The 23,654-nt window shown below is 37.2% G+C and overlaps 2 protein-coding genes across 2 annotated transcripts; one reads left to right on the top strand and one right to left on the bottom strand.

Annotated features, from left to right (window-relative positions):
- The first annotated feature begins 1,258 nt into the window (after positions 1-1,258).
- Positions 1,259-1,801, top strand: LOC104423924. Its single transcript, XM_010036354.2, has one exon. It carries the CDS (start codon positions 1,259-1,261, stop codon positions 1,799-1,801), a length of 543 nt encoding a protein of 180 aa, XP_010034656.2.
- A 10,040-nt stretch (positions 1,802-11,841) lies between these two features.
- Positions 11,842-22,127, bottom strand: LOC104423922 (lysine histidine transporter 1). The gene is given in 10 exon segments (XM_039303173.1): positions 11,842-12,273; positions 12,370-12,438; positions 12,572-12,663; positions 12,799-12,904; positions 13,003-13,157; positions 13,160-13,395; positions 13,500-13,883; positions 14,209-14,366; positions 17,929-18,049; positions 21,975-22,127. Coding segments are annotated over 9 exon segments (1,365 nt in total). The 5' UTR covers positions 17,995-18,049; positions 21,975-22,127; the 3' UTR covers positions 11,842-12,174.
- Between the last annotated feature and the right edge of the window lie 1,527 nt (positions 22,128-23,654).

Here is a 23,654-nt window from a genome sequence, read left to right as displayed (position 1 = left end):
ATTTTAAAATTGAAATTCTAGGGTTTATACATGAAAAAGTTCTAGAATTTTCGAATTACTTGCAATTGATTGATGTTCGTTGTAAATCGTTGCATGAGTATTGTTATATATATGTTTTAGCATCATTTTGTTGCATTAAGGTAAGTTTTTAGGGCTTAAATTTAAGAAAATCGAATTTCGGCCATGGGAGTGTTAGATCCAAATTTCTAGAAGCTTGAATATGGTTGAATTCTTAGTTTGTTCTTCATTTAATTCTTTTTAGTCAATTATATTGATGTTAGAAGCAAAACCTATGGAGAAATTTCATCAAAAATCAATTATTATATGAATTTTTTTTTAGGTTTGGGTTGAAACCGGGTCTTACGACCCGGTTTGCAAATTTTCGTGACTTAGCTAGAGGTTGAAGAAGTCAGGCCAATAAATTGGGCTCACCCACATATAATTTTTTTTTTTATAAAAAAACAGGTTATTGGCATGAGCCCGTAACCAAGAACAAAATAAAGGTTATGGGCTCATGCCCATGAACCAAAGAAGAGAAAGGTTCTCGGCGTGAGCCCAGAACCAAATAAATGGGCTTAGCCCATTTTTATTTTATTTCATTTTCTATTCATGGGCATGAGCCCAATCCTTTCCACGCAGAGAGCTATGCTTGGGCTCCGCGGTCCGTTTTGGGCTGCTCGTGGGTCAGGGCCCCGTGGATGGGTCAAAACATTAAAATAATAGAAAAAAAAATTGTGGCAAAAAATTGTTGCTTGATAAATGCAATATGATCTTGGGAAGCACATGTTGTAAAATACTTCATATTTTTTGATGAATTTTGGGCATAAATTTTTTGAAGTTCCCTATTAATAAAATTAGTATATATAATAACTTACCCAAAGAGGTTATTGTGTATATTAATTTAGAAAAAATCATGAAGATTAATTCCCAAATTTAAAAGATGGGGATGTATAATTGAAAAATATTTATTTGCCCAAAGGGGATAAATGTTTTGAAAATTATATGTAATTTCCCTCTATATTAATATTATGGAGATGTATAATTTAAAGAATTTGTCTGTCCAAAGGGGATGGATCTTTGATATTTATATGTCATTCTCCTTATTGTTGCTTTATAAATTTCATGCTGCGGAAAATAATGGTGCATTGTACACTCTGCTCAAATTGGAGTTTATATTTATTGCCCACAATTGATCTTATTGTATTATGTGTGCTAAACAGTTACCTTCGTTGTAAATAACAACAATGCCACGGTTGAAATGTTAACTGGATCAAACTTCAAGAGATGGAAACAAGATATAGCGTTTGCTCTAGATAGTGTGGATATGGACTTGGCTCTATGTGAGGATGAACCTCCCAAGCCCCATAATCAAAGTACTACAGATCAAAAGGCCCATTATGCTGGATGGGAAAATCTTAACCGACTAAACCCCATTGATATGAAAAGGTCCATTGCTGAACATCTCATTAGTGGTTTGCCGGAAGATACGAATGTGAGACAACTCCTTGAAGCAGTGGGAGAAAGATATAAAGTCTCAGATAATGCTGAAGTTAAGAACTTGCTGAGTGAGTTAATGAACATGAGGTATGATGCCGTTATGGATATTAGAGAATTTATACTGAAAATGGTTCACATTCAGTCCAAACTTAAGGCCCATGAAATTGTTCTTTCTGAAAATTATATTATGCATCACGCCTTAAATGTTCTGCCAACTGAATTTAGCCAAATTAAGACTACTTATAGCACTCAGAATGAGACATGGAGTGTCAATGCCTTGATTACTAAATGTGCGACTGAGTAAGAGAAGTTAAAGAAGGAGAAGTATGAGTCCGCCCACTTAATTTCCAATGCCAAGTTAAATTCATCTAGAGGAAAATGGAAGCCTAAAGGGTCAAATGCTCATGGTCCAAAGAAAAGCCAAGATTTCAAGAAAAATGGGAATCATGGAAGAAATGGAGATAAGGATTTCAAGTGTTTTCACTGCAAGAAGCAAAGTCACAAGAGAGCCAATTGCTATACGTTCCAAGCTTGGCTAAAAGTAAAAAAAGAAAGTCACCAATGTGAGTTGTTGATTTGTTTTGAATCAAATTTGGTTGATATTCCTTTGGATTCTTGATGGCTTGATTTTTGGTGCTACTGTTCATGTGACTATTACCTTACAGAGTCTCACAAATTTAAGGAATCCAAGTCCGAGGGAGTCAAAGCTTAAAGTTGGAAACAATATTGGAGTTAATGTGGAGCGCATAGGGACAATTGTTTTGAATTTAGACTCTGTTTTCAACTTATTTTGAACAATGTCTTTTATGTTCTTGGTTTTAGGAGAAACTTACTATCTCTTTCATCACTTGACAAAACTGGATATTGTCTTTATTTTGCGAATAAAAGAGTGGATTTGAGTTATGATTCTAAAATTATTGGGAATTGTGTTTTGTCTAATGAATCATATCGATTATCCTTATCTCTCGATAGACCATATTGTTCTTTCAATATCAAGAATAATGTTGCTAAGAGATCTTTAATCAAAGAAAGATCTTCATTACTATGGCATAAACAATTAGGGCATATCTCCAAAAGAAAGGGTAAAGTGACTCATTAAGGCCGATATTCTTCCTCTTTTTGACTCAAATGATACTGATACTTGTATTGATTGTGTGAGGGGAAAATTGACTAAAACCAAAAGGAAAGGCCGTACCAGTCCAAATCTATTGGAGATAATTCATACGGATATTGGTGGGCCATATTCAACCACCTTATGTGGAAATAAGTAATTTTTCACATTCATTGATGATTTCTTCCGTTATTGTTATGTTTATTTAATTAAGGAGAAAATTGATGCTCTTGAAATGTTCAAAGTGTTTCACACTAAAATTGAGAAACAATTGAGAAAAATTATCAAGATTGTTAGATCTAATCGTGGTGATGAATATTATGGGCGATATACTGAGACCGGACAACATATGGGACCGTTTGCTAAATATTTATAGGACTGTGGTATTGTCGCTCAATATACAATGCTTGGTAGTCATGAACAAAATGGTGTTGCCGAATGACGCAATCGCACTCTCATAGAGATGAAACGACGTATGATGGGAAATTCTAATTTGCCCGAATACTTATGGGGTGATGCAATTAAAATAGCAACTTATATATTGAATCATGTACCTAGTAAATCGGTGCTGAAAATACCTTTTGAATTGTGGACAAGGAGGAAACCGAGCTTGAATCATTTCGAGTTTGGGGTTGTTCTGTAGAGGTGAAAATTTATGATCCTTCTCAGAAGAAGATCGAACCCAGGACTACTAGATGTTAATTTATTGGATACCTTAATCATTCCAAAGGGTGTAGGTTCTATTGTCCTACTCGTGGCACTAGAATCGTTGAATCTCATACTGCAAAATTTCTGAAATTAGATGTTGCTGAAAAGAGTTCTTATCAATCTTTCGAAAGGGAAGAAGCACACAAAACAGTCTTTATTCCATTGCCCATCTTGACTGATGATTCTATGCGAGAACCCTGTAGAGTGGAAATTCAGCAAGAAGTAGATACTGAAGATATAATGGTAGATCTTCCTATTATAAATGAAATTCCCCAAACGAATGATGCGGCTCCACAAATATTTGTGCGAAGATCATAGCGACAAAGAAGACCAATGCCTCTAAATGATTATTATGTATATCTTGGAGAAGCTGATTTTGACATTATAAATATAGTTAATTCGGCGACCTTCAAAGAAGCTCTTAATAGTGATTAGGCAGATTAATGGTTGGGAGCGATGAAAGATGAGATGATTTCCATGTCAACTAATCAAGTATGGAAACGTGTTGATTTACCTTGTGGGCATAAACCGATTAGCTGCAAATGGGTATTCAAAACCAAGAAAGACAATAAAGGCAACATAGAGAGATTCAAGACAAGGTTAGTCGCAAATGGGTACACACATAAAGAATGTATTGATTATAATGAAGTCTTTTTCCAGTATCTACTAAAGACTCTTTTCGGATAATCATGGCATTGGTGGCTCATTTTGACTTATAGCTTCACCAAATGGATGTCAAGATAGCCTTTCTATATGAAGATCTAGATGAAGAAGTATACATGCAGCAATCTAAAGGGTTTAAAGAAGCGGAAAATGAGCATATGGTGTGCAAACTTCAAAGGTCCATCTATGGTTTCAAACAAGCATCATGTCAGTAGTACTTGAAATTTCACAAGGTTGTGAGATCGTTTGGCTTTGAAGAAAACAAGTTTGATTAATGCATCTACATGAAAGTAAGTGGGAGCAAATATAGTTTTTTAGTACTTTATGTAGATGACATTTTACTTGTTAGTAGTGATGTTGATCTATTGAATGACACAAAAAGTTTTCTATCTACAAAGTTTGATATGAAAGATCTTGAAAAAACCTCTTTTATTCTAGGCATTGAGATTTATCATGACAAATCCAACAAGGTTTTGGGGTTATCTCTGAAAAGTTATATAAATTGTGTTTTGAAAAGATTCAATATGTAGACCTGCAAATCAGGTGAAGCTCCTGTTGTGAAAGGAGATAAATTGAGCATAGAATAATGCCTCAAGAATGATGTTGAAAAAGAAGTCATGAAGAATGTTCCATATGCTAATGCAGTTGGCAGTCTTATGTATGCACAAGTATGTACCAAACCTGATATTGTTTTTGCTGTGAATACTCTTAAAAGATATCTATTGAATCCAGGTCATTAACATTGGGTTGCAACTAAAAAGATGATAAGATATCTACAACAAATAAAAGACTTCATACTCGTATATAGTAGAATAGAGGACCTAAAGGTGATTGGATATTTAGATGCTGATTTTGTTAGTTGTTCATATGATAGGAAATCAACTTATGGATATAGTTTTATGATAGGTGGAGATGCGATTTCTTGGAAGAACACAAAACAAACCTTGATTACGAACTTTACAATGTATGCTGAGTTTGTAGCATGTTATGGCGCATCAATTCAAGCTGTTTAGCTCAGAAATTTAATCTTAGAATTGCGAGTTGTGGACTCTATTGCTAGACCTATGGTAATCTATTGTGACAACACCGCAGCTGTGTTTTATTCCAAGAATAACAAGATCAACAATGCATCCAAATACATGGAGATCAAATATTATATTGTTAAGGACTTGGTCAAAAAGGGAGATATTGTGATTAAGAATATTAGAACTGAGTCCATGTTGGTTGATCCTCTAACAAAATACTTATGACCCATTTTGTTAAAAAAACATGTAAAGAATATGGGTGTTTAAGATTCTTTTGATTTCTTTTGTTAGTAGGAGTTATACAATTCAAATTTTTGGATATTATAGTTATATACAAATTGATGATGCTTTCATGATGTCCATTAAAAATTTATTTTCAATGATTATTATTGTTGATTCTATTGTTATCTTCTCTCCTGTTGACCGAGAAATGGAAGTATAAAACAGTATCTTTAACCAAATTCTAATTTAAAGACGACATGATGTCACTAATTATAAAGTCTCATGTTGGATTGTGACATAGTCATGCAATTTCATATTGTTTAGAAATTGCGCTAATGCAGTTTTATGTTGTTGAGAAATTGTATTGAGGACCGATAAGAAATAGTGTATATTTTAATCACATGTTGGCACTATTTCTTACTATACTACTAGGCCCATGATCCATGAAAATATAATGCTTATTATATGTTATTAAGGAATGTTATGTATTGTAGTATTTTCTTAACACATTGATCTCCATAGTCCCATACTGAGATTATATATGATTGGATTTGTTTTGAGATGCCATTATTGGAATATTATTTTCTAAAGTTATGGCTACATAAAAACAAAATTTTCAGTTATTAATCCGATAGTGTCATTTTCAATATATAATCTTTTTCAAAATAAAAAAAATTAATTAATGTAGCTCAAGTGGGAGAATGTTGGAAATTTCCTATAATATGGGCTTACATTAATTATATTGGGTTGGATATTCCAATATTTGTTAAACCCTAGAGTGATCTTATTGAATTGGGTATTGGCATATATTAATAACGGGACTAGTTGAGTAATAAGGTGTAGGCAATTGTGTTTTACTGAAACCCGTAATGGGAAGGACCAAGTTGACACGATATTGATTAAGGTTTGCTAGATCCTCTCTTTAACCTATAAAAGGTAGGTTATACTTTCAGTTGCTTAATCCCATCAAAAGCTGTTATACTAAAATATGTCATAGAGAGGAAGATATGTCATTTCCAGTAGATCTCTCTATGATATCAGAGTGATCTATTTTTCTATGTCTCAAATAGGTACGTTTTAATTCTTTTATATTTATTAATCTCAGTGTTTTACAATCATATATGGATTCGATTGTTCTTGATTAATTAATTATTTATGTGAATAATTTTCTACACCACTTTCATGGGAAGGAGAAATTGGAAGGGAAAGAGCAAAGATGTGTGACTCTGACGGCTTTTATTTGGTGAATAAGTATTGACACGTGTGGCTGCATGGGAAGAAAAGACATCATTATTTAAAAAAAAAATTACAAGAAAAATATATAATTGTTAAACTTTTACTATCGATTATTAATTATTTTGTTTTAAGCTGATTCAGATTTGCAATCATTCAAGAATAACTATCTAACAAGCCAACTTTACTTATATATATTTGACTTAATAAAAAATTATTTTCATATATGGGAATGTGTTTGTGTTATTCACTTAATACCATATGCTCGAATTTTATCTTAATTTTAAAGTAAGCAGATAATAAATTATATTAAGTTAAATGATATAATAATCTAAAATTTGATATTTCACTTAATTAAAAAAAATTAAAACATACAATTGGGGCAGGGAACGGATAATGTCAGCTTCGTCCTGCCCCGCTAATCACCTCGCCTTGTCTCGTAGGAAAATTTGGCCACTTCAATTATTATTAGGGACTTTTGATTTGCAAGAACAAGCTAAATAAAAAATTTTGTTGCCTTTTGCTCCACCGAAACGATTTTTCGGCCCCCGAAGGTTTGTCTTGGGCGTTGGGTTTCTCCAACGAAGACGTCACATGAGGCATTATTAATATCGGGCACGCTGCTCCCGTACACGTTACTGAAAGACGCTGTCCCAGCGATGCTGGTCGGAAGGAGAGGGAGAGGGAGAGGGAGAGATTCTCGCACGCAGAGGAGCCCACAACAGGGCAATAAGCCTGAGAGGGGAGGCGCGTAATGTCTCCTACTCTGTCTCTCTCTCGTCTCTCGCACACGCAGAAGAAGCCCACTACAAGTCAAAAATGCCTTCATGGGGTGCCTGAGCTTTGTAGAGAGAGACAGAGGGGTCGTAAGTATTTGACAAGGACAAGCATCTACTCTATTTTCGAAAATCTAACGGCATTGGCACTTTGACATGAATTTCCAGTAACGTCTGTTCTAATCAGTGGAAAGAGCATCAGAGTATGTGCGGGTGTTACGGACGGAGATAGATAGAAAGAGACAGAGACAGCGGGGTCGTCGTGCGCCCAAAGTGCAGCAGTTTGATGAAATTGAATTATTTGTTACAGAGAGCATCAGTCGAATTCAGTCATATCTCAATTAAACTAGGATTGCATTCAGTGGAAAACTTTATTATAATCAGTCGGTGAATCTATGCCAAGTATAAAGCCCACGGGCCTGCACTTTCACCATTTGATTGGCCCCTCCAGCGACAGAAAATCTTCTGTCCCCAATTCTCTTTCTTACTTTTATTTTCGATTTTTTTGTAATTGTGTACCAAATTCGTCCTACACTCAACGCAACAATCTTCCTCAGAATTCTTAGTCATTCATGCTCGCCAATTGCAAGCACAACCGTTTTCTGGAAACTCATGCCTGCCCACATCACATACAAACTCATTTGTGTAGCCGTGACTTGAATGTATGCTCAGTAATACCTATATTTTAAAATTAAGGTGAGGCAAACCTCCTAAAAATTGATGTAAGCTGCTACAATTTCGGAGATGTTGTGACTGCGCGGTATCTGCCAAACACCTTGCAAAAGTCGTATTGCTCATTTTCGCAGTTGAAAATACGGCAGGAAAATTATGCCAAACAGTCTCGTCGTAGTCTAGCTAATTGGGTCATCTATTGATTTTCTTCCAAGTTCGCAATCTTGTTCTAAAGTCTAGAGCTAGAAGTCCACTTCTGCAACAGAGACTGGTCCGGTCCATATACATTATCCATTCCCTTTTAGCAGTCCGAGCGCATTATGGTCCACCGGGCCATGTCAATATAGGCAATTGGACCTTTATTCATCTTTTTTTTTTTTTTTTCCTTGTCAGAGTTGTAATGGATCCAATTCCATCAAGATCGAAACAAAAACAATGATGACCAAGCAAGAACAATTCAATTGTAACAAAGCCATAATCCCCTCGACTTAGTTAAGACTCAAGATCAAACTATAGATTAAAAACCGATGAATTCAAATCCTAACGAAAGGAACTCCTTTAGACCACCCCAAAATCGGAGAAATTAGGACGGTCTGTGACCAATGAAATTATTAGTCGGGTACTTCTAAAAAGTCTAAACACTCTGTAGAGACCCAAAAGAAAAAAAAAATAACAGAGGAGACAGCAACAATTTGATTGTTGTATGTTTGCTGCACTAGAGTTCTACTAATCAATTCCACGTTCATTTGTTAGCATGGCATTCCCATTGGTTATAGGTGTGGTGCGTCTAGTGTACAGGTGAGCGTGATGTATTGTGCGACTGTCGAGTAGGTGTTGGCCCTCATGAAGGATAACATGAGAGAAGGTTGCTTGAGATAGTTTGATCAGGTTGAATGAAGCCCTTGAGATTTTCCAAGGAGGAGGTTGGAGGGCAGATAAATACATGAGTTAAAAAGAGACGGAAAACCCAGAAGGTGGAAATAAGGAGATAAAAATAAAGACATCGGGAATTTAGAACTTATAAATCAAATCAAGGATTGAGTGCGGTGGCGTAATATGATTCGTATAGTTGACAACACTTAGTAGGATAAGGCTTGATTTGTTGTTATTGTTGCAGTCATTTACATTGAGATTAAAAAAAAAAAAAAAAAAAAAACCAATCAATTATAGTACAAGTTAGCATATGATATGACCACAACCATAATTTGACGTGCGATACATTGTGCTCTTTGTGATTTCTCCATAAATTCCCAGCAAGAAAGAAAAAAAATTATGCTGAAATTCAGAGAACTGTTAACACAGTGCTAGTTAAGCTGCTACTCTCAGCTTCGGAAAAACCAGCTACAAATCCAAAGAGCAGAGGAACAGCGTGAAATAGTTTTTAACTTTCTTGTTTTCCTTTATCACACAAAATGAGGAGAATCTCTAAGAACACAGTAAATTTCCTCACTAAAGTTGATGTTCAACAGCATTACGCGATTTTGCATTACACGAAACAATGACTACGAACATGTGTATACTTAATGGTAGAGATGTTAAAATGGGTCATTGACCTATTTATTGACCCATTTATAGTTAAATGGGTTGTTAATGGGTCAAGCCTTATTCTTCAAAGCATCCATAATGAGTTTTAAAAATAAAGAGGTTGAGATATATGGGTCTTAAATAAGTCTGAGAGCATACCCATTTAAGACCCATTTATCAACCCATTAAAAATGAATCCATTTATTTTCACCCAAAATCTCACAATCTCTCTCTTCTCTCTTTAACTTTACAATTTAAAAAAAAAAAAACCGAAATTATAATTATTTTTTTATTTTTAAAATTTTCTTTCTTTCTTCTTCCACCGGTCGCCAGCACGACGATGGCCGGCGACCGGCCAAGCGAGCCTCGAGCTCACCCCTCACCGGATCTGGCAAGGCTGCCAACGCTCAACGAGACTCGAACTCGCCGGCGTCGGGCGAGCTCGAGCTCGCCCCAGCCTTGCTAGATCTAGTGAGGGGCGAGCCCGAGCTCATAAAAAAAGTTGCTGGAATAGGCCCGACATTCTTCTTATAAAAATAATTTAACCAACATACTCAATCAAACCAAAGCCCATAAAAATAATTTAACAACACAAAAATAGAAAATAGAAAACGTAAATGCGCCACCCTGCACGACATCAAAAGCCACCGTTGTACGGACAAAAAAAGACCGTCGCAGAGTCTTCTCATATCAGGACGACGAGGATGTGTCGATCCGTCGGATGATGACTTAGGGATTGTCTAAAGGAAGACCCTTTTTCTCTCTCGCGACCACCCCCGCTTTTGGGCGAAGTACAGCCCAAGTGTCATAACTTGGCACCGGGGACACTTAAGTGCCATAACTTCAAAATGGTACACTTGAGTGCCGTTTGAAGTTAAATGGGACACTTAAGTGCCACTCCGCGAAAATCCAACCGGGCCGACGTGGCAACTTTCCGACGAGTTGCCTCCAAAACGGCGTCGTTTTTGCCGACACCGACGCGTGGCGGAGAAAATGCAAAACGACAACGTTTCGCGTCTAACGTATAAATAATAATATAAAAATTAATTAAATTAAATTTAAACTTAATTTTATTAAAATATTCAAAAATTTTAAAAATTAAGAAAAATTTAAAACATTAAGAAAATTTAAAAAAAATTAAAAAGGGGGTGGGAGATCGAACGGGCGGCCGAGGGCTGAGCCCTCGCCACCACCTCCCCGCCGTCGCCGGAAGGGTCGGCGGCGGAGGGGGAGGGTCGGCCGTCGCCCCCCGCCGACCGATGGCGAGGGCGCCGCCCTTCCCCGGCGGGCGGGGCTACAAGCCCGCCGGCGACCCCGGCCGACCCTCCCTACTCCGTCGCCGGCCCTTCCCGGCGGCAGGGGGAGGAGGTGAGGGCCCTCGAGCCCTCGCCGGCCCTCGCCTAGTTGGGGCGAGGGCCGCGCCCTCGTCGCGATCCGGCGAGGGCTCGCAACCCCTCGCCGTCGGCCGGCCGGGGGCCGGGGACCCCGCCGACCCTCCCCCTCCGTCGCCGGCCCTTCTCGGTGACAGCAGGGAGGCAGCAAGCGATGAGGGCTCAGCCCTCAGCCGCTGTTCGATCTCCCCCTTTTTTAAAAAAAAAAAAAAAAAAATCTTAATTTTTTTAATTTTTTTAATTTTTTTAATTTTTCTTAATTTTTTAAATTTTTTGAATATTTTAAATAAAATTAAGTTTAAATTTAATTTAATTAATTTTTATATTATTATTTACACGTCAGACGCGAAACGGCGTCGTTTTTGCATTTTCTCCGCCACGTCAGCGTGCAAAACGACGCCGTTTTGAACCAAACTCGCTGGAAAATTATCACGTCAGCCATTTGATCGGATTTTCACCGGAGTGGCACTTAAGTGTTCCATTTTACTCCGATATTGGCACTTAAGTGTACCATTTTAAAGTTATGGCACTTAAGTATCCCTCCGTGCCAAGTTATGGCACTCCAGGTGTCCCAACCTCCCGCTTTTGTGGAAAACAACCTTATTCTCTGTAAAAGCTCAAAGGAAAAAAGTTGCGAAGCATCCTCCTCGATTGTGGCAACATCATGTCTTTATTCATTTGTTGGGTGATGTTAGCAGTGATGATAATGTTCGAATCCCATCTCCAAGACTTGAATTTTCATTTCCAACATGTATCCAAAACCTAAAAGTCAATTTAACTGATGATGCAGCCTCTAATTACGAAATTTTCCTGTGAATTCTTCACTGCAAGTGATCATCTTAAGCTTATCCACGAGATTGATTCAGAAACTCCAGCGACGTTAAGTAAGATCAACCATGCAATCCTTCATCATGCCCTTAATTTTTGAGAAAACATGTCTTCCGAAGTGTACCAACTATGTCACTTCGTGGCAGATTTGCTGACTTGTGGTTACCGCCATATGTACTCATCGAACTAAATAAAAGATAATTAAAGTCCGCAATCTTCTTTTATTGATGCTTAAGAAGTTTTACACAGCAAGACAAGATATATGCACATAAGAAAGAAAGAAAAGAGGCATAAAGAAGTTAGGTGTGAGTGTGTGTTCTCTTTCCCTAGTTCCTAGGCCACAAATTACGCATCACAAACAAACGATGCACTTAATACTCCATAAATAACCTACTAGAATCACCAGACGTATTCCTACTTGAACATTTAGTCTTGCCCACCATGGGTTATGATCTTTCTCGATGAGCACTCGAAATTTGAATCAGATCGCATCACAGACAAACCGGATTCACTTCCATGCGAGCCTAAGAATAGAATTGGTATGTCTTGGCCTTGATGATGATTTGTCGGAGTCCTCCGATGGGTGATAAGATCATCAACAAAAGCCCTAATATGATGCAAACCTGGAATAAGCAAAACCCATATTAGATGAACTGAATAACAAACACGAGGCTTGATCGAGGATGAGTTACCAGAGAAGGAGAATGAGTGTAACATACCCAGTTTGACCACCACGATAAGCTAAACTTCCTCGGCTTGTAGATTGCGAGCCACATTATGCAAGGAAGCTGAAAAAAAACAGCAGAAAGGAGAAGACACATTAGGATTTTATCTGAACCAGAAAGTTCATCCAAGCATTTCGATAAACAAACTTTTACAATGGCAAATTTCAAATCATTATATTAGCAGGAGGTTGCTTACAAAGTATGTCGTCGGAGCAAAAGCAAAACCCCCGAAAAATGAAAGAAGGCTGCCAAAGAATGGGAAAGTGATGGCCACGAACATTGTGAATGCTGCGATGCCAACGGAACATCAATAACATCGACAAAATGGACAGACACGAAAAGCAGGGACCGAACTTATAAATATCGCAAACTAGACCAAAATATACAAGCGAGCAGCAACAAGAGACCGGGCATCATACTTACCCACGTAGACATTGCGAGCCACAAAACGAAGCGTTCCAGTTGGCTTGAAGTGCAATTTTTTCACTAATACAGTCTCTATCATGTCAAACACCGGCATCGCGTAGACCTGCCCAAACCATGAAGATAAATTTAAGTCACAGGCTAGAAAGACACCGTCGCCACAAAGAACATTGAAAGACCCAAGAGGAGGAGCTTGTACACTACCTGGTAACTTCCAATAACATGGATGACGACAAACATGTTTGCCAATGCAATGAGCCACTTCGGTTTGTTCAGGGAGATGAGGATATCATCCTCGACCGAGTTCCCAAACATCCAGTAAGCAATTAGAGCGACTGGGAAGTAGCAGAGAGCCACGAAATGTAGGCGACAATGACTCCTTTCCACATCGGGCCCTTGGACGGCTTCTCAGGAGTGGAGGGGATGGTCGCCTGAATCTCCAGGACCACATTGTGCCCTGCATAGGCGAAAGCCACATCGCCCATGGCGCTGAAGAAGTCGAAGACCTTCCCTGGCGTGGTCGATGACCTATAACCGTAGTTCACTCTCTGCTGAACGCCCTTATCTACGGAAGCTCCCCAAGCTATGGTGGAGTAACTGAAAAATGAAGATATGAAATGTCATCCCAAATCATGTTTTGACTTAAATTGCACCGATTATGAGGAAGCGAATTCACAAGAGCTAGAATAGAAGAATATTACCTCAGAGACATAACGGCTGCAGTGAGGGAGACGCCGGAGATGGAGTTGAAGTTGGGGAGATGGGAGAGGACAAAGTGGACAGAGGCAAAGATCATGATGAAGTAGGTGGTCTTCAATTTCTTGCATTTCGAGCACACGGTGTCGTGGAACTTCTGCAGCGACTTCCCCCCAGTGACCATGTACACAATGTTGACACCGACCTCGACGACCAGCTGCTGAGGTACCACGATGTAAAGTCCAAGCTTCTCGCCGAACGCGTATTGCCCGAGCTCATGGTACCGATCAAACCTCCTTCCGGGGATCATCTCATGCATCTCGACCATTTGCCACAATGTGTACAGGGTGATGACCCATGACAGGACTAGCACAGCTACGCCAGGCCCCTAGAGAACATCAAAGAAACACACAAAGCAGCCAAGTTACATAGGACAGGACGACTCATAAGTTCAATCTGCAAACTGATAGCTACTACACTGCAACTTGGGATTGACTCGGTAACCGGTAGGCAAATTTAGTCATCAAATTTGCACAAAACGCTACTTGCACTAAATTAGGCACCGGGAAAGAAAAAGATGGTAGACTCGGGACAGCTGAACTGGCTAGAGGAGAAATATAACCAAGGACTAAATTAATTCAGGACCAACTTCTTCCACACTGTAATAGATTTGAAATGACCGAAATGATTTCCAGCTTAGGAAGTTTGGCATACCATCCGAGTTCGGACATGGCATAGGGGAGGCTGAGGACGCCGGCTCCAACCATGGCCGTGACATTGTGGAAGGCCGAGTACCACCATTTTGCTTTCCTCGAAGCGGTGATGGGAAGCCAGTCATCGATTTCCTTCTGCTTCGCTAGTTTCTCCTCAATCTGCGTGATTGATCACGAAGCATTTGTTCTACTTTAGATCTTGCTTTAGGATCAAAAAAAAAAAGTTGCTGTCTCATTTGCATTTACCCGAAACTAGAATCACTAAACAAAAAAGTAGCAGCATTTTGCTCCCAAAGTAACAGTGGGATATTTGCAAACGAGCCTGCCAATCATAGCATTTTAACTGAATCCTAAATTCGACATCATGCATATGTAAATATCCCACTTCCTTTGTTAATAGAGTTATATGTTTTTTATACACATATGGCCTCTCTCGACCTATGGATTTAAGCTTTTTGGGTTGAACTTTCCCATACAGCATCAAAGGTTCTACCCTTTTGCGTGTGCCTCCACCCTGCTAGTCAAATTTTATGTGCCACACTCCTAATCCGATTTTCATGTCCATTGACTATGGATATTCTTTATATATATATATATATAATATATATATATATATATATATATATATATATATATATATATATATATATAATCTCTCTCTACCTATAATTGTAAGTTTTTTTTTATTGGGTTTTCTAATGGTGGGATGTTCACATGATGTTAGCTGGATAAATTGCCCAAAAAGCCTTAAACATATTATATGGCAATTAATTCAAACCCAACAATTTTCAATTTTGTCTTGTGATGATCTTCAAATTTAGTTATTTCAATCAATTTTGGCCAGAAATCAATGATGGGCAGTCCACGTCAATGCCGGTCAACCAAGCCACATTGGATGGAGCTTTCACGTTGGCAATTTTCAATCAAAGTTGGCCAAAAGGACTATATTGGTGAATTGCTAAAATATTAAAGACCAAATTGTATAAAAAAAACCAAAAATTTAGTATTGAATTGGCCTTCATCTAATAAATTTCTGATTTTTGGATAATTTCTCTTGATGTTAATTGACAACATATAATTTTTTTAAGTATCGATGACATGCAAATATTCGAGTTGCCAAATAATTATTCGTTGTGGTGGTCACAACTACGAAGTCACATAGTCAAAGCAAAACGCAAGAGTGGCCTTATTAAAAATGGCATTCTCTTTCCAAACGATTCATTGAATTCGAACAATTTTGCAAAAAACTGGAGACCTTTGATCTTTACCGTTTCGAATCTAATTTAAACAAAACGTAAATCTGATGATGGACCACGTCCGGTAACGTGCCTTGAAGTAAAGATCGAATATTCAAAAAATTAATAAAAAGAAACAAGGAAAATTGTCAACCATGTGTCCAAGTTGATTGGATTATGACCACTAAGCCACGTGGAGGAGTGAACCTCACATGTTTCTCTCGTTGATATAAGCTAAAATCTTTAACTGTAGGCAGCATACTTAACATTAAAAAAAGAAGGAAAAAGCCTGGTTTTAAAGACATGCAATGGGACGTGCTATGTTAAAACTCATTTGGAAAGAGACACAATTAAATGTCATAACTTTAATATGCTTACTTTGATGTTATGAGTTTTCAATCGATCATTTACTTCTAAAAGAGAAAAACCTTTCCAAATGCAAAATCTTGAGTCATGACACTTGTGATGAATGTTTTTTTGAAAAGTTATGACCCTTAAAAAACTGATTAAAAAAATTATGACAATAGGGTGATTGGTGGATGATGTCATACAAAAAAGTACAATAATTATGGTGTCTTTTTACAAAATCATTTCTACCCTTAGAGCCATGCATCGATGAATCATTTTTCTAGATGGACCGTGATGGTACCGACATGATTCGAAGAGTACATAGTACCAATAATGCAAGAGTCATGCCCCATGGCTTTTCTATGAGCTATGGGAGTTTTGGAAATATTGATATTATTGTACTTTGTAAAACTGCCACAAGGGGATGATTCTAAAGGCTTCTTTTTCCTATGATTTACTATTTTTTTCATTAACTAAAGTGATCATTTTTAGAAAAATTCCTTCCAAATCATTCTTCCCTGTTTAATAAACGGAACATAATACTTAAAAATATGAAACGTTTCCAATATGTAAGAACAAGTTGAGGTTTAACGATTTCGAGAAAATAAATTTAATGTATTATTAATGTGAAATGTTAAAATCTTTAAAAAGGAATGCGTATATTGACATGGAGATTAGCCCCAAAAAAGAAAATTCATAATTTTTGAAATCTTGAATTTTGACAAAATAGCATAAACTAAGTTTTGGCTTCTTTTTTTAAGCTAAAGCAGCGGGGACGTACTCATACGAAAATCCGTTCACTCAGTCAAGTGAGAAAGCACGAATGAGCATTAAAAAAGCGAGTCAACTCGCGGGCCCAATGAAAAGCCGCCATGTAGCCCTACGGATGAATCTCGTAAATCAATCTCAGCGCCTCACACGGTAACGGCAAAAGTCTAATAGAGGCGCAGCTCAGAAGTCCATCCCTCCCGGTAGAAATTAAACCAAATTCATCGTGCTGATACTTCAATACGGAGACGATCGAGTTACCAATACTTTGACATCGAGATCTCAAAATTGATACCGAAGATTGTTTGGTACTTACATTGAAGAAGAGTCGTAATTATTGCGTTATTTTTAATGAGTCTGTTCATATTTCTAGATATAAAGATTATTTCTAGAGATATAATGAGATATGATGAAATATGATGAGATATAATGATTATTTTGTAAATTTCTAGAGATTCAACTTCTCCGAAATGCTAACTATATTTATTAGGAAGAGCAAAGGCTGTGTAATAAGTCTATAAATAGGATAGTCTTGTAATAGTTTTCGTTAAGGTGAAATAAAGTGCGTTAAACAAAAAAGCCTATCTATCTCATTCTCTTTTTTGAGTGAGTTGCAAGCGTTTAAATTTCAAATTTCTCCCATCAAATTGGTATCGGAGCTTACGGTATGTGATCATAGCCTCATCAAATAATCAATTTCCTCTTCAATATCTTCATTTTAACAAAGACAATTATGGTAATTGAGCCGTTAGAATGAAAACTATACTCGACACCTACAGTATGTGGGAACTTGTCAACATTGGTTATGATAAGCCTGAGGATGAAGTTACTTTGAAACGAAACCAAAGGAATGCCTTGGAGAAGGTTCGAATGAAAAATCAACATGCCATGTCAATCATCTATCAAGCCTTAGATGATTCTGTGTTTGAAAAGGTGTCGAACACCATCGCTGCTAAAGAGGCATAGGAGATTCTTTGAAACACATGTTAAGGAGTATAGAAAGTTTAGAAGATTCGCCTTCAAACGTTGAGAGGCAAATTCGAGGTATTTCATATAAAAGAATCTAAATCAATTGTTGATTATTTTACAAGAGTTTTGGCGATTGTCGACTAGATGAAAAAAATGGAGAAGATGTTTCAGATGTTTGTGTTGTAAAGAAAATACCTCGGTCCTTAGACAAGAAGTATGACCACATTGCTATTGTCATCGAAGAATCCAAAGACTTGGATGTCATGACGATCAATGAGCTTCTTTTTTTTTTTTTGGTCGGTGATCAATGAGCTTATGGGTTCATTACAAGCCCATGAAGAAAGGTTTAGGAAAAAAAAATGGATTACACCAGTGGAGGAAGTTCTCCAAATGTGACTAACCATCCAAGATGAGGAGCAAAGAAGAGAGTCGCACAAACTCGCGAGACAAACCAAAATCGTGATCATGATTGAGGCTGAGGTCGCTTTCTATGAAGAGGTCGTGGACAAAGTAAAGGAGATGCTGCACAAAGTGACGGTAGATATAAGTATCAAAGGGATGTTCATGGAAGAGGAAAGAATTCAACGGGCCAATGGTATGAAAAATCTAAATTCGAAGTTATCATTGCAATAAATTTGGCCATTATACTTCTAACTAATGGAACAAGGAGAGTAACGGAACAGATGAAAAGGCAAATTTAATGAATGATGCCGATCAAGTTCTCTTACTGGCATTCAAAGATGATGAAGAAGGATAACAAAATGATATGTGATATTTGGATATTGGTGTGAGCAACCACATGTGCGGGCGAAAGGAGATGTTTGCCGAGTTAGATGAGACAACTAAGGGGAAAGTATGGTCTAGTGATAATTCTAAAATTCTTGTTGAAGGCAAATTTACAATTCTAATTCATTTGAAGAATGGTGCGCATCGGTTTATTACTAATGTTTATTATGTCACGAAAATATCAAGTACTAATTTGAGTTTGGAATAGCTTCTGGAGAAAGGCTACACTGCTCATATGAAAGATTTTTGTCTTGTGCTTAGAGACAAGAACAATAAACTAATTGCAAATGTAAAGATGTCGAATAATAGGATGTTAACTCTCAATATAAAGAATGAAATGTCTCCATGCCTGAGGGCGTGCGTGGGTGATCCTTCATGGTTGTGGCATTTGTAGTTCAGCCATCTCGATTTTAGCAGACTTAATTTGATTTATCATGAGAAGATGGTTTATGGCCTACCACATAATCAATTATGTGAAGGGTGTATTATCAGTAAGCATTCTAGAACTAGCTTTCTAAAGGAAGCGACTTATCAAGCGGAGAAGCTGCTTGAGTTGATACATTCTGATGTATGTGACCCAATCACTCCTCATTCATATGGTAATCATCAATATTTTTTACTTTTATTGATGATTTTACTTCAAAACTTAGGTGTATTTTTTGAAAGAAAAGACAAAAGTGTTTGATATGTTCAAACAATTCAAGAACTTGGCTAAAAAGTAGAGTGACTATTTTATCAAAGCTATAAAGACCAATCGTGATGGAGAATTCACCTTAACCATATTCAACAAATTTTGTGAGGATCATGTTATTAAGCATTTCTTAATGGCTTCGTATTTTCCTAAAAAAACATGGTGTAGTTGAACAGAAAAATAGAACCATTCTTGACATGGTTGGAAGCATGTTGAAGAGTAAATTTTACCCAAGGAGATTTGGGTTGAAGTTGTTACGTGTGCTATCTATCTTCAAAATTGATATCCTACATTCAGACTTGAAGGTGGAACTCCACAAGAAGCATGGGCCAAGAGAACACCAAGTGTTTCACACTTAAGGGTTTTTGAGAGCATTTCATGTCCCAGACCAGAAAAGATTGAAGCTAGAAGACAAGAGCAAAAAGCTCATCCTTATTGGGTATGACTCCTCTTCCAAAGCCTATTGATTATTTGATCATAATACTTTGAAAGTGTATATAAATAGAAATGTCAAGTTTGATGAAGATGGCATATGGGAAGATAACCTAAAAGATGAAGTGAATGCTCCTAGTAAAATCAATCAAACAGAGTTAAAAGATCATTCTTCACCTTCTTCTCCAATATCTTCTTTAAGTTAATCATCATCGACCTCTTTAAATGATGTCGATGAACCGCTAGTGTGAAGATTATCCAATATGAAGCTACTGATGAGTTTCACCTTGTATTTCTTCTTGTAGATTATCCAATATTTATGAAGCTATTGATGAGTTTCACCTTGTATTTCTTCTTGTAGATTGTGAACCACTTGTCTATAATGATGCGGCTAAAGAAGAAAAGTGGAGAAAAACCATACATGAAGAAATTGATGCCATTGAAAAGAATCAAACATGGGACTTGCTGATCTTCCAATGGACAAGAAATCAATTGGAGTCAAATGGTTGTACAAGGCCAAAAAGAACAAGAATGGAGAAAGGAGAAACAACAAGATACAAGGCTAGATTAGTCACGAAATGCTACAAGCAAAAAGCCGGAATCGACTATGATGCTCTAGTTATGCGTATGGAAACAATTAGATTGACCATTTCAATTGCTCCTTAAAATGATTGGCAAATTTATCAAATGGATGTCAAATCAGTATTTTTGAATGACATCCTTGAAGAAGAAATCTATGTCGAATGACCCGAGAGATTTATTGTGAAAGGTCAGGAAAACAAAGTGTTGAAGTTGAAGAAAGTTTTATATGGGCCTAAATAAGTACCGAGAGCATAATTCCAAAATTGATACATATTTTAAGGTGAATGGATTCTTACAATGTTCATACGAGCATGCACTCTATTTGAAGTAAGAAAAATGTGATTTTTTACTCACCTATTTATATACGATGACCTTGTTTTTACAGGAAATAATCCGGCGTTGATAGATGCTTTTAAGGCATCGATGGTGAAAGAATTCGATATGACCGATAATGTTCTTATGAATTATTTCCTTGGGATAAAAGTGAAGCAAAGTGTCAAAAAGATTTTTATTTCCCAAAAAGAATATGCAAAAAGTATCCTTGAAAAACTCAACATGAAGAACTGTACTCTGGTTAATACACCAATGGACTGCGGAACCAAGCTTTTGAAGTTTGATAATGGTGTCAATGTTGATTCGACATATTACAAAAGCTTGATTGGGAGTTTGAGATACTTGACATACACAAGACCGGATATTATGTATAATGTTGGAATTGTGAGTTGATATATAGAGAAGCCGGAGTCCTTTCATTTTAAAGTTGCAAAGAGAATACTTCGGTATATCAAAGGTACTTCTTCTCATGGCCTACACTACTATCGCCATGAATCCTTCCAACTTAGACCTTATTTTGATAGTGATTGTGGTGGAGATATTGATGATCGAAAGAGCACTACAGGCTTTGTATTTTTCTTGTGTGACATTACATTCACGTGGTCATCAAAGAAGCAACCTAATGTCACTTTGTCAACATATGAAGCTAAATATGTAGCTACATCCTCATGTGTTTGTCATGCAATATGATTGAAAAAACTACTCAAAGATATTTTTATAAAGCATAAGAAAGCAAGTGAGATTTTTGTTGATAATGTTTCTGCTATTGCATTGGCGAAAAATCCAATTTTTCATGAATGAAACAAACATATCGATGTTTGATATCACTTCATTCAAGAACAAGTTAAAGGGAATGAGGTTGAAATGTTGCATCAAGTAGCGGACATTTTTACCAAACCTCTCAAGATTGATGCTTTTCGAAAGTACAAGAACTTGCTTGGACTGTTTGAGGGAAGAGAATTTGGTTTAAGGGGGAGTGTTAGAAATTAAACCAAATTTAATGGTGTTGATACTTCAATACCAAGACTATTGAATTGCCGACACTTCGACACCGACATCCCAAAATTGATACTGAAGATTGTTTAGTACCCGCATTGAAGAAGAGTCATAATTACTACGTTACTTTTAACGAGTCTGTTCGTGGTGTAATGATAATTTCTAGATATATGATGAGATATTATAACATATGACAAGTATAATGAGATATTTTGAAATGTGATGATTATTTTGTAAGTTTCTAGAGATTCATCTTTTATGAAATGTTAGTTATATCTATTGAAAATAGTAAAGGTCATGTAACAAGTTTAAGGTGAAATTAAGTGAATCAAACAAAGAAGCCTATTTATCTCCTTTTTCTTTTTTAAGTGAGTTACGAGCGCTTCACCTTTAAATTTCTCCCATCACCTTTGCCGTGGCCCACGCCGCCGTGTGCTAATTATGGGGGCAAGAAACGAAAGCTGATAATTAGCAAAAATTACGGAATTTTTTTTTAATTTTTTAATTTTATTTTCGATAGGTGGGTTACGAGAATAGGATCGGCCATAGATTTTGAGGTCAAGAATGAGAGCTGAGGTCACGGGCGGAAGAAGAGCCACGTATGAGAGAGAGAGAGAGAGGACTCACGTGGTGACTGTCGCCGTACTTCTTAACGGGGAACCTTGCGTTTCCATGGCAGCTTCCTGCTGCGGGGCGGCAGCAGCGATGGTGCGAACGATTCGCACCCGGGAAGCAGCACGAAGCTCAGCTCAACTCCAGTGCACAGACAGACAGAGAGAGAGAGAGAGGAGGGGGTCGCAGAGAATGCATACTCTGTTCTTCGTATTTAAAGGGGAAGAAGAAGCGACCCTCGTACTAACCCACTCTGTCATTCGCACTATGACCTTTTACACAAACGGACAAAGGGGGAGGGAGACAGAGAGAGAGAGAGAGAGATTGAAGGTGATGTTTTTTTGTTTGAGTTTGGCGAGTCACCTTCCACAGGCATCTACTTCTCAGCTGCATCCGTGGAATATTTCAAGAAGATGAATCTCCTCGGCTTGCAATCTGGGCATAACTCAACCCGATTAAATTAATTTTGCTTTCATCCCCACATGATTCATTCAACCAACTGATTTTCTCTATTTCTTTCTTTAATTGCAAGCATAAAATTTCGTTTTTTTTTTTTTTAGTATTTATAGACGTAACTGCTCGCTCGACTGTGCTATAACATGGTGGCGTTTCTTGCGTCTGTGTTGCGTGGAAGTACGTGAAGTTGCTCTCATTTTCTTATCATGAAAATCAACACAAATTGATAATAAAATATTAGGAAAAACATTATGTACGAATTTTTTTTTAAATGTATCTTTTCTGCGAAAATTAATTTTAAATAGAGAGTAATAACTAACGTTAATTAATGCCGTGATAAGGAGAGCATTAACGTTAAGTTTTGATTGGGAGTGCAGAATGAATGTAGGAAGACTTTTGTAGTATTTTGGCCCTTTTCCCGTGCGGCTTTGTCCTCTCTGTTTTTTACATGTTCGGCCTGTCGATTTAAGTGACAGCCTCATATGAGAAGGCCTTTCGTTGGGTTTGTAAATTAGATATTACGAAAATATCATGTGGTTCACAGGCCGTGAAACAAATGCGTTATCGTTAGATCTCAATGCGGAAAAACAAGGGTCGAAGCCACTGGTTCAACCGTGTTATATTATAAGGACGACGATAGTTGACTTTTCCAACTTGAAACGATAAGCTTGGGATGGGGATCTCACTTTCACACTAAGAATCTCCCAAAAATTTCGCTTTCGAGTCCTTTCTTTCCCCAACTTGTTATATTCTCCCATGAAAGCTGGTCTAAACTCTATTATTACATTGGACTAATCTTCCTCTTTATTGGAAAACAAAGTTTCGTGGAATGAGGCGGACGTGAGGGTCACCTCAGGAAACAACGGCACTACTCCTACGTCTCTTCCCCGTTCCTCCCTCGCCACTGACCTCCTAAATCAGTCATTGTGATTTGAATTAATGACGTAAATAATAGCCATTTCATTCTTCTATTTCTCTAATTTTTTTTGTTCTCGAAAATATATTTGAAACAAAAATTTGTTTAGTAACATAATTTCATTTTTCTATTTCTAAAATAATTTTTTGATCTATAAATATATTTAGAGTAGAAATGAGAAGTAAAAATTCTTTACTTTTCTATTTTTGAAATAGAATTAAGAAATAAAAATTATTCTCATTATTTTCTCTCGTCACTCGCCATCGATTGCTCAAGAGGAAAAAAATTTTGTGTAGTTATCAAACACGCATCTTTACTTAAAA

The sequence above is a fragment of the Eucalyptus grandis genome, chromosome 10, assembly GCF_016545825.1.
Source record: "Eucalyptus grandis isolate ANBG69807.140 chromosome 10, ASM1654582v1, whole genome shotgun sequence".
Taxonomy (NCBI): domain Eukaryota; kingdom Viridiplantae; phylum Streptophyta; class Magnoliopsida; order Myrtales; family Myrtaceae; genus Eucalyptus; species Eucalyptus grandis.
Note: the sequence above shows the minus strand (reverse complement) of the source record. Positions and strands in the feature narration are given on the sequence as shown.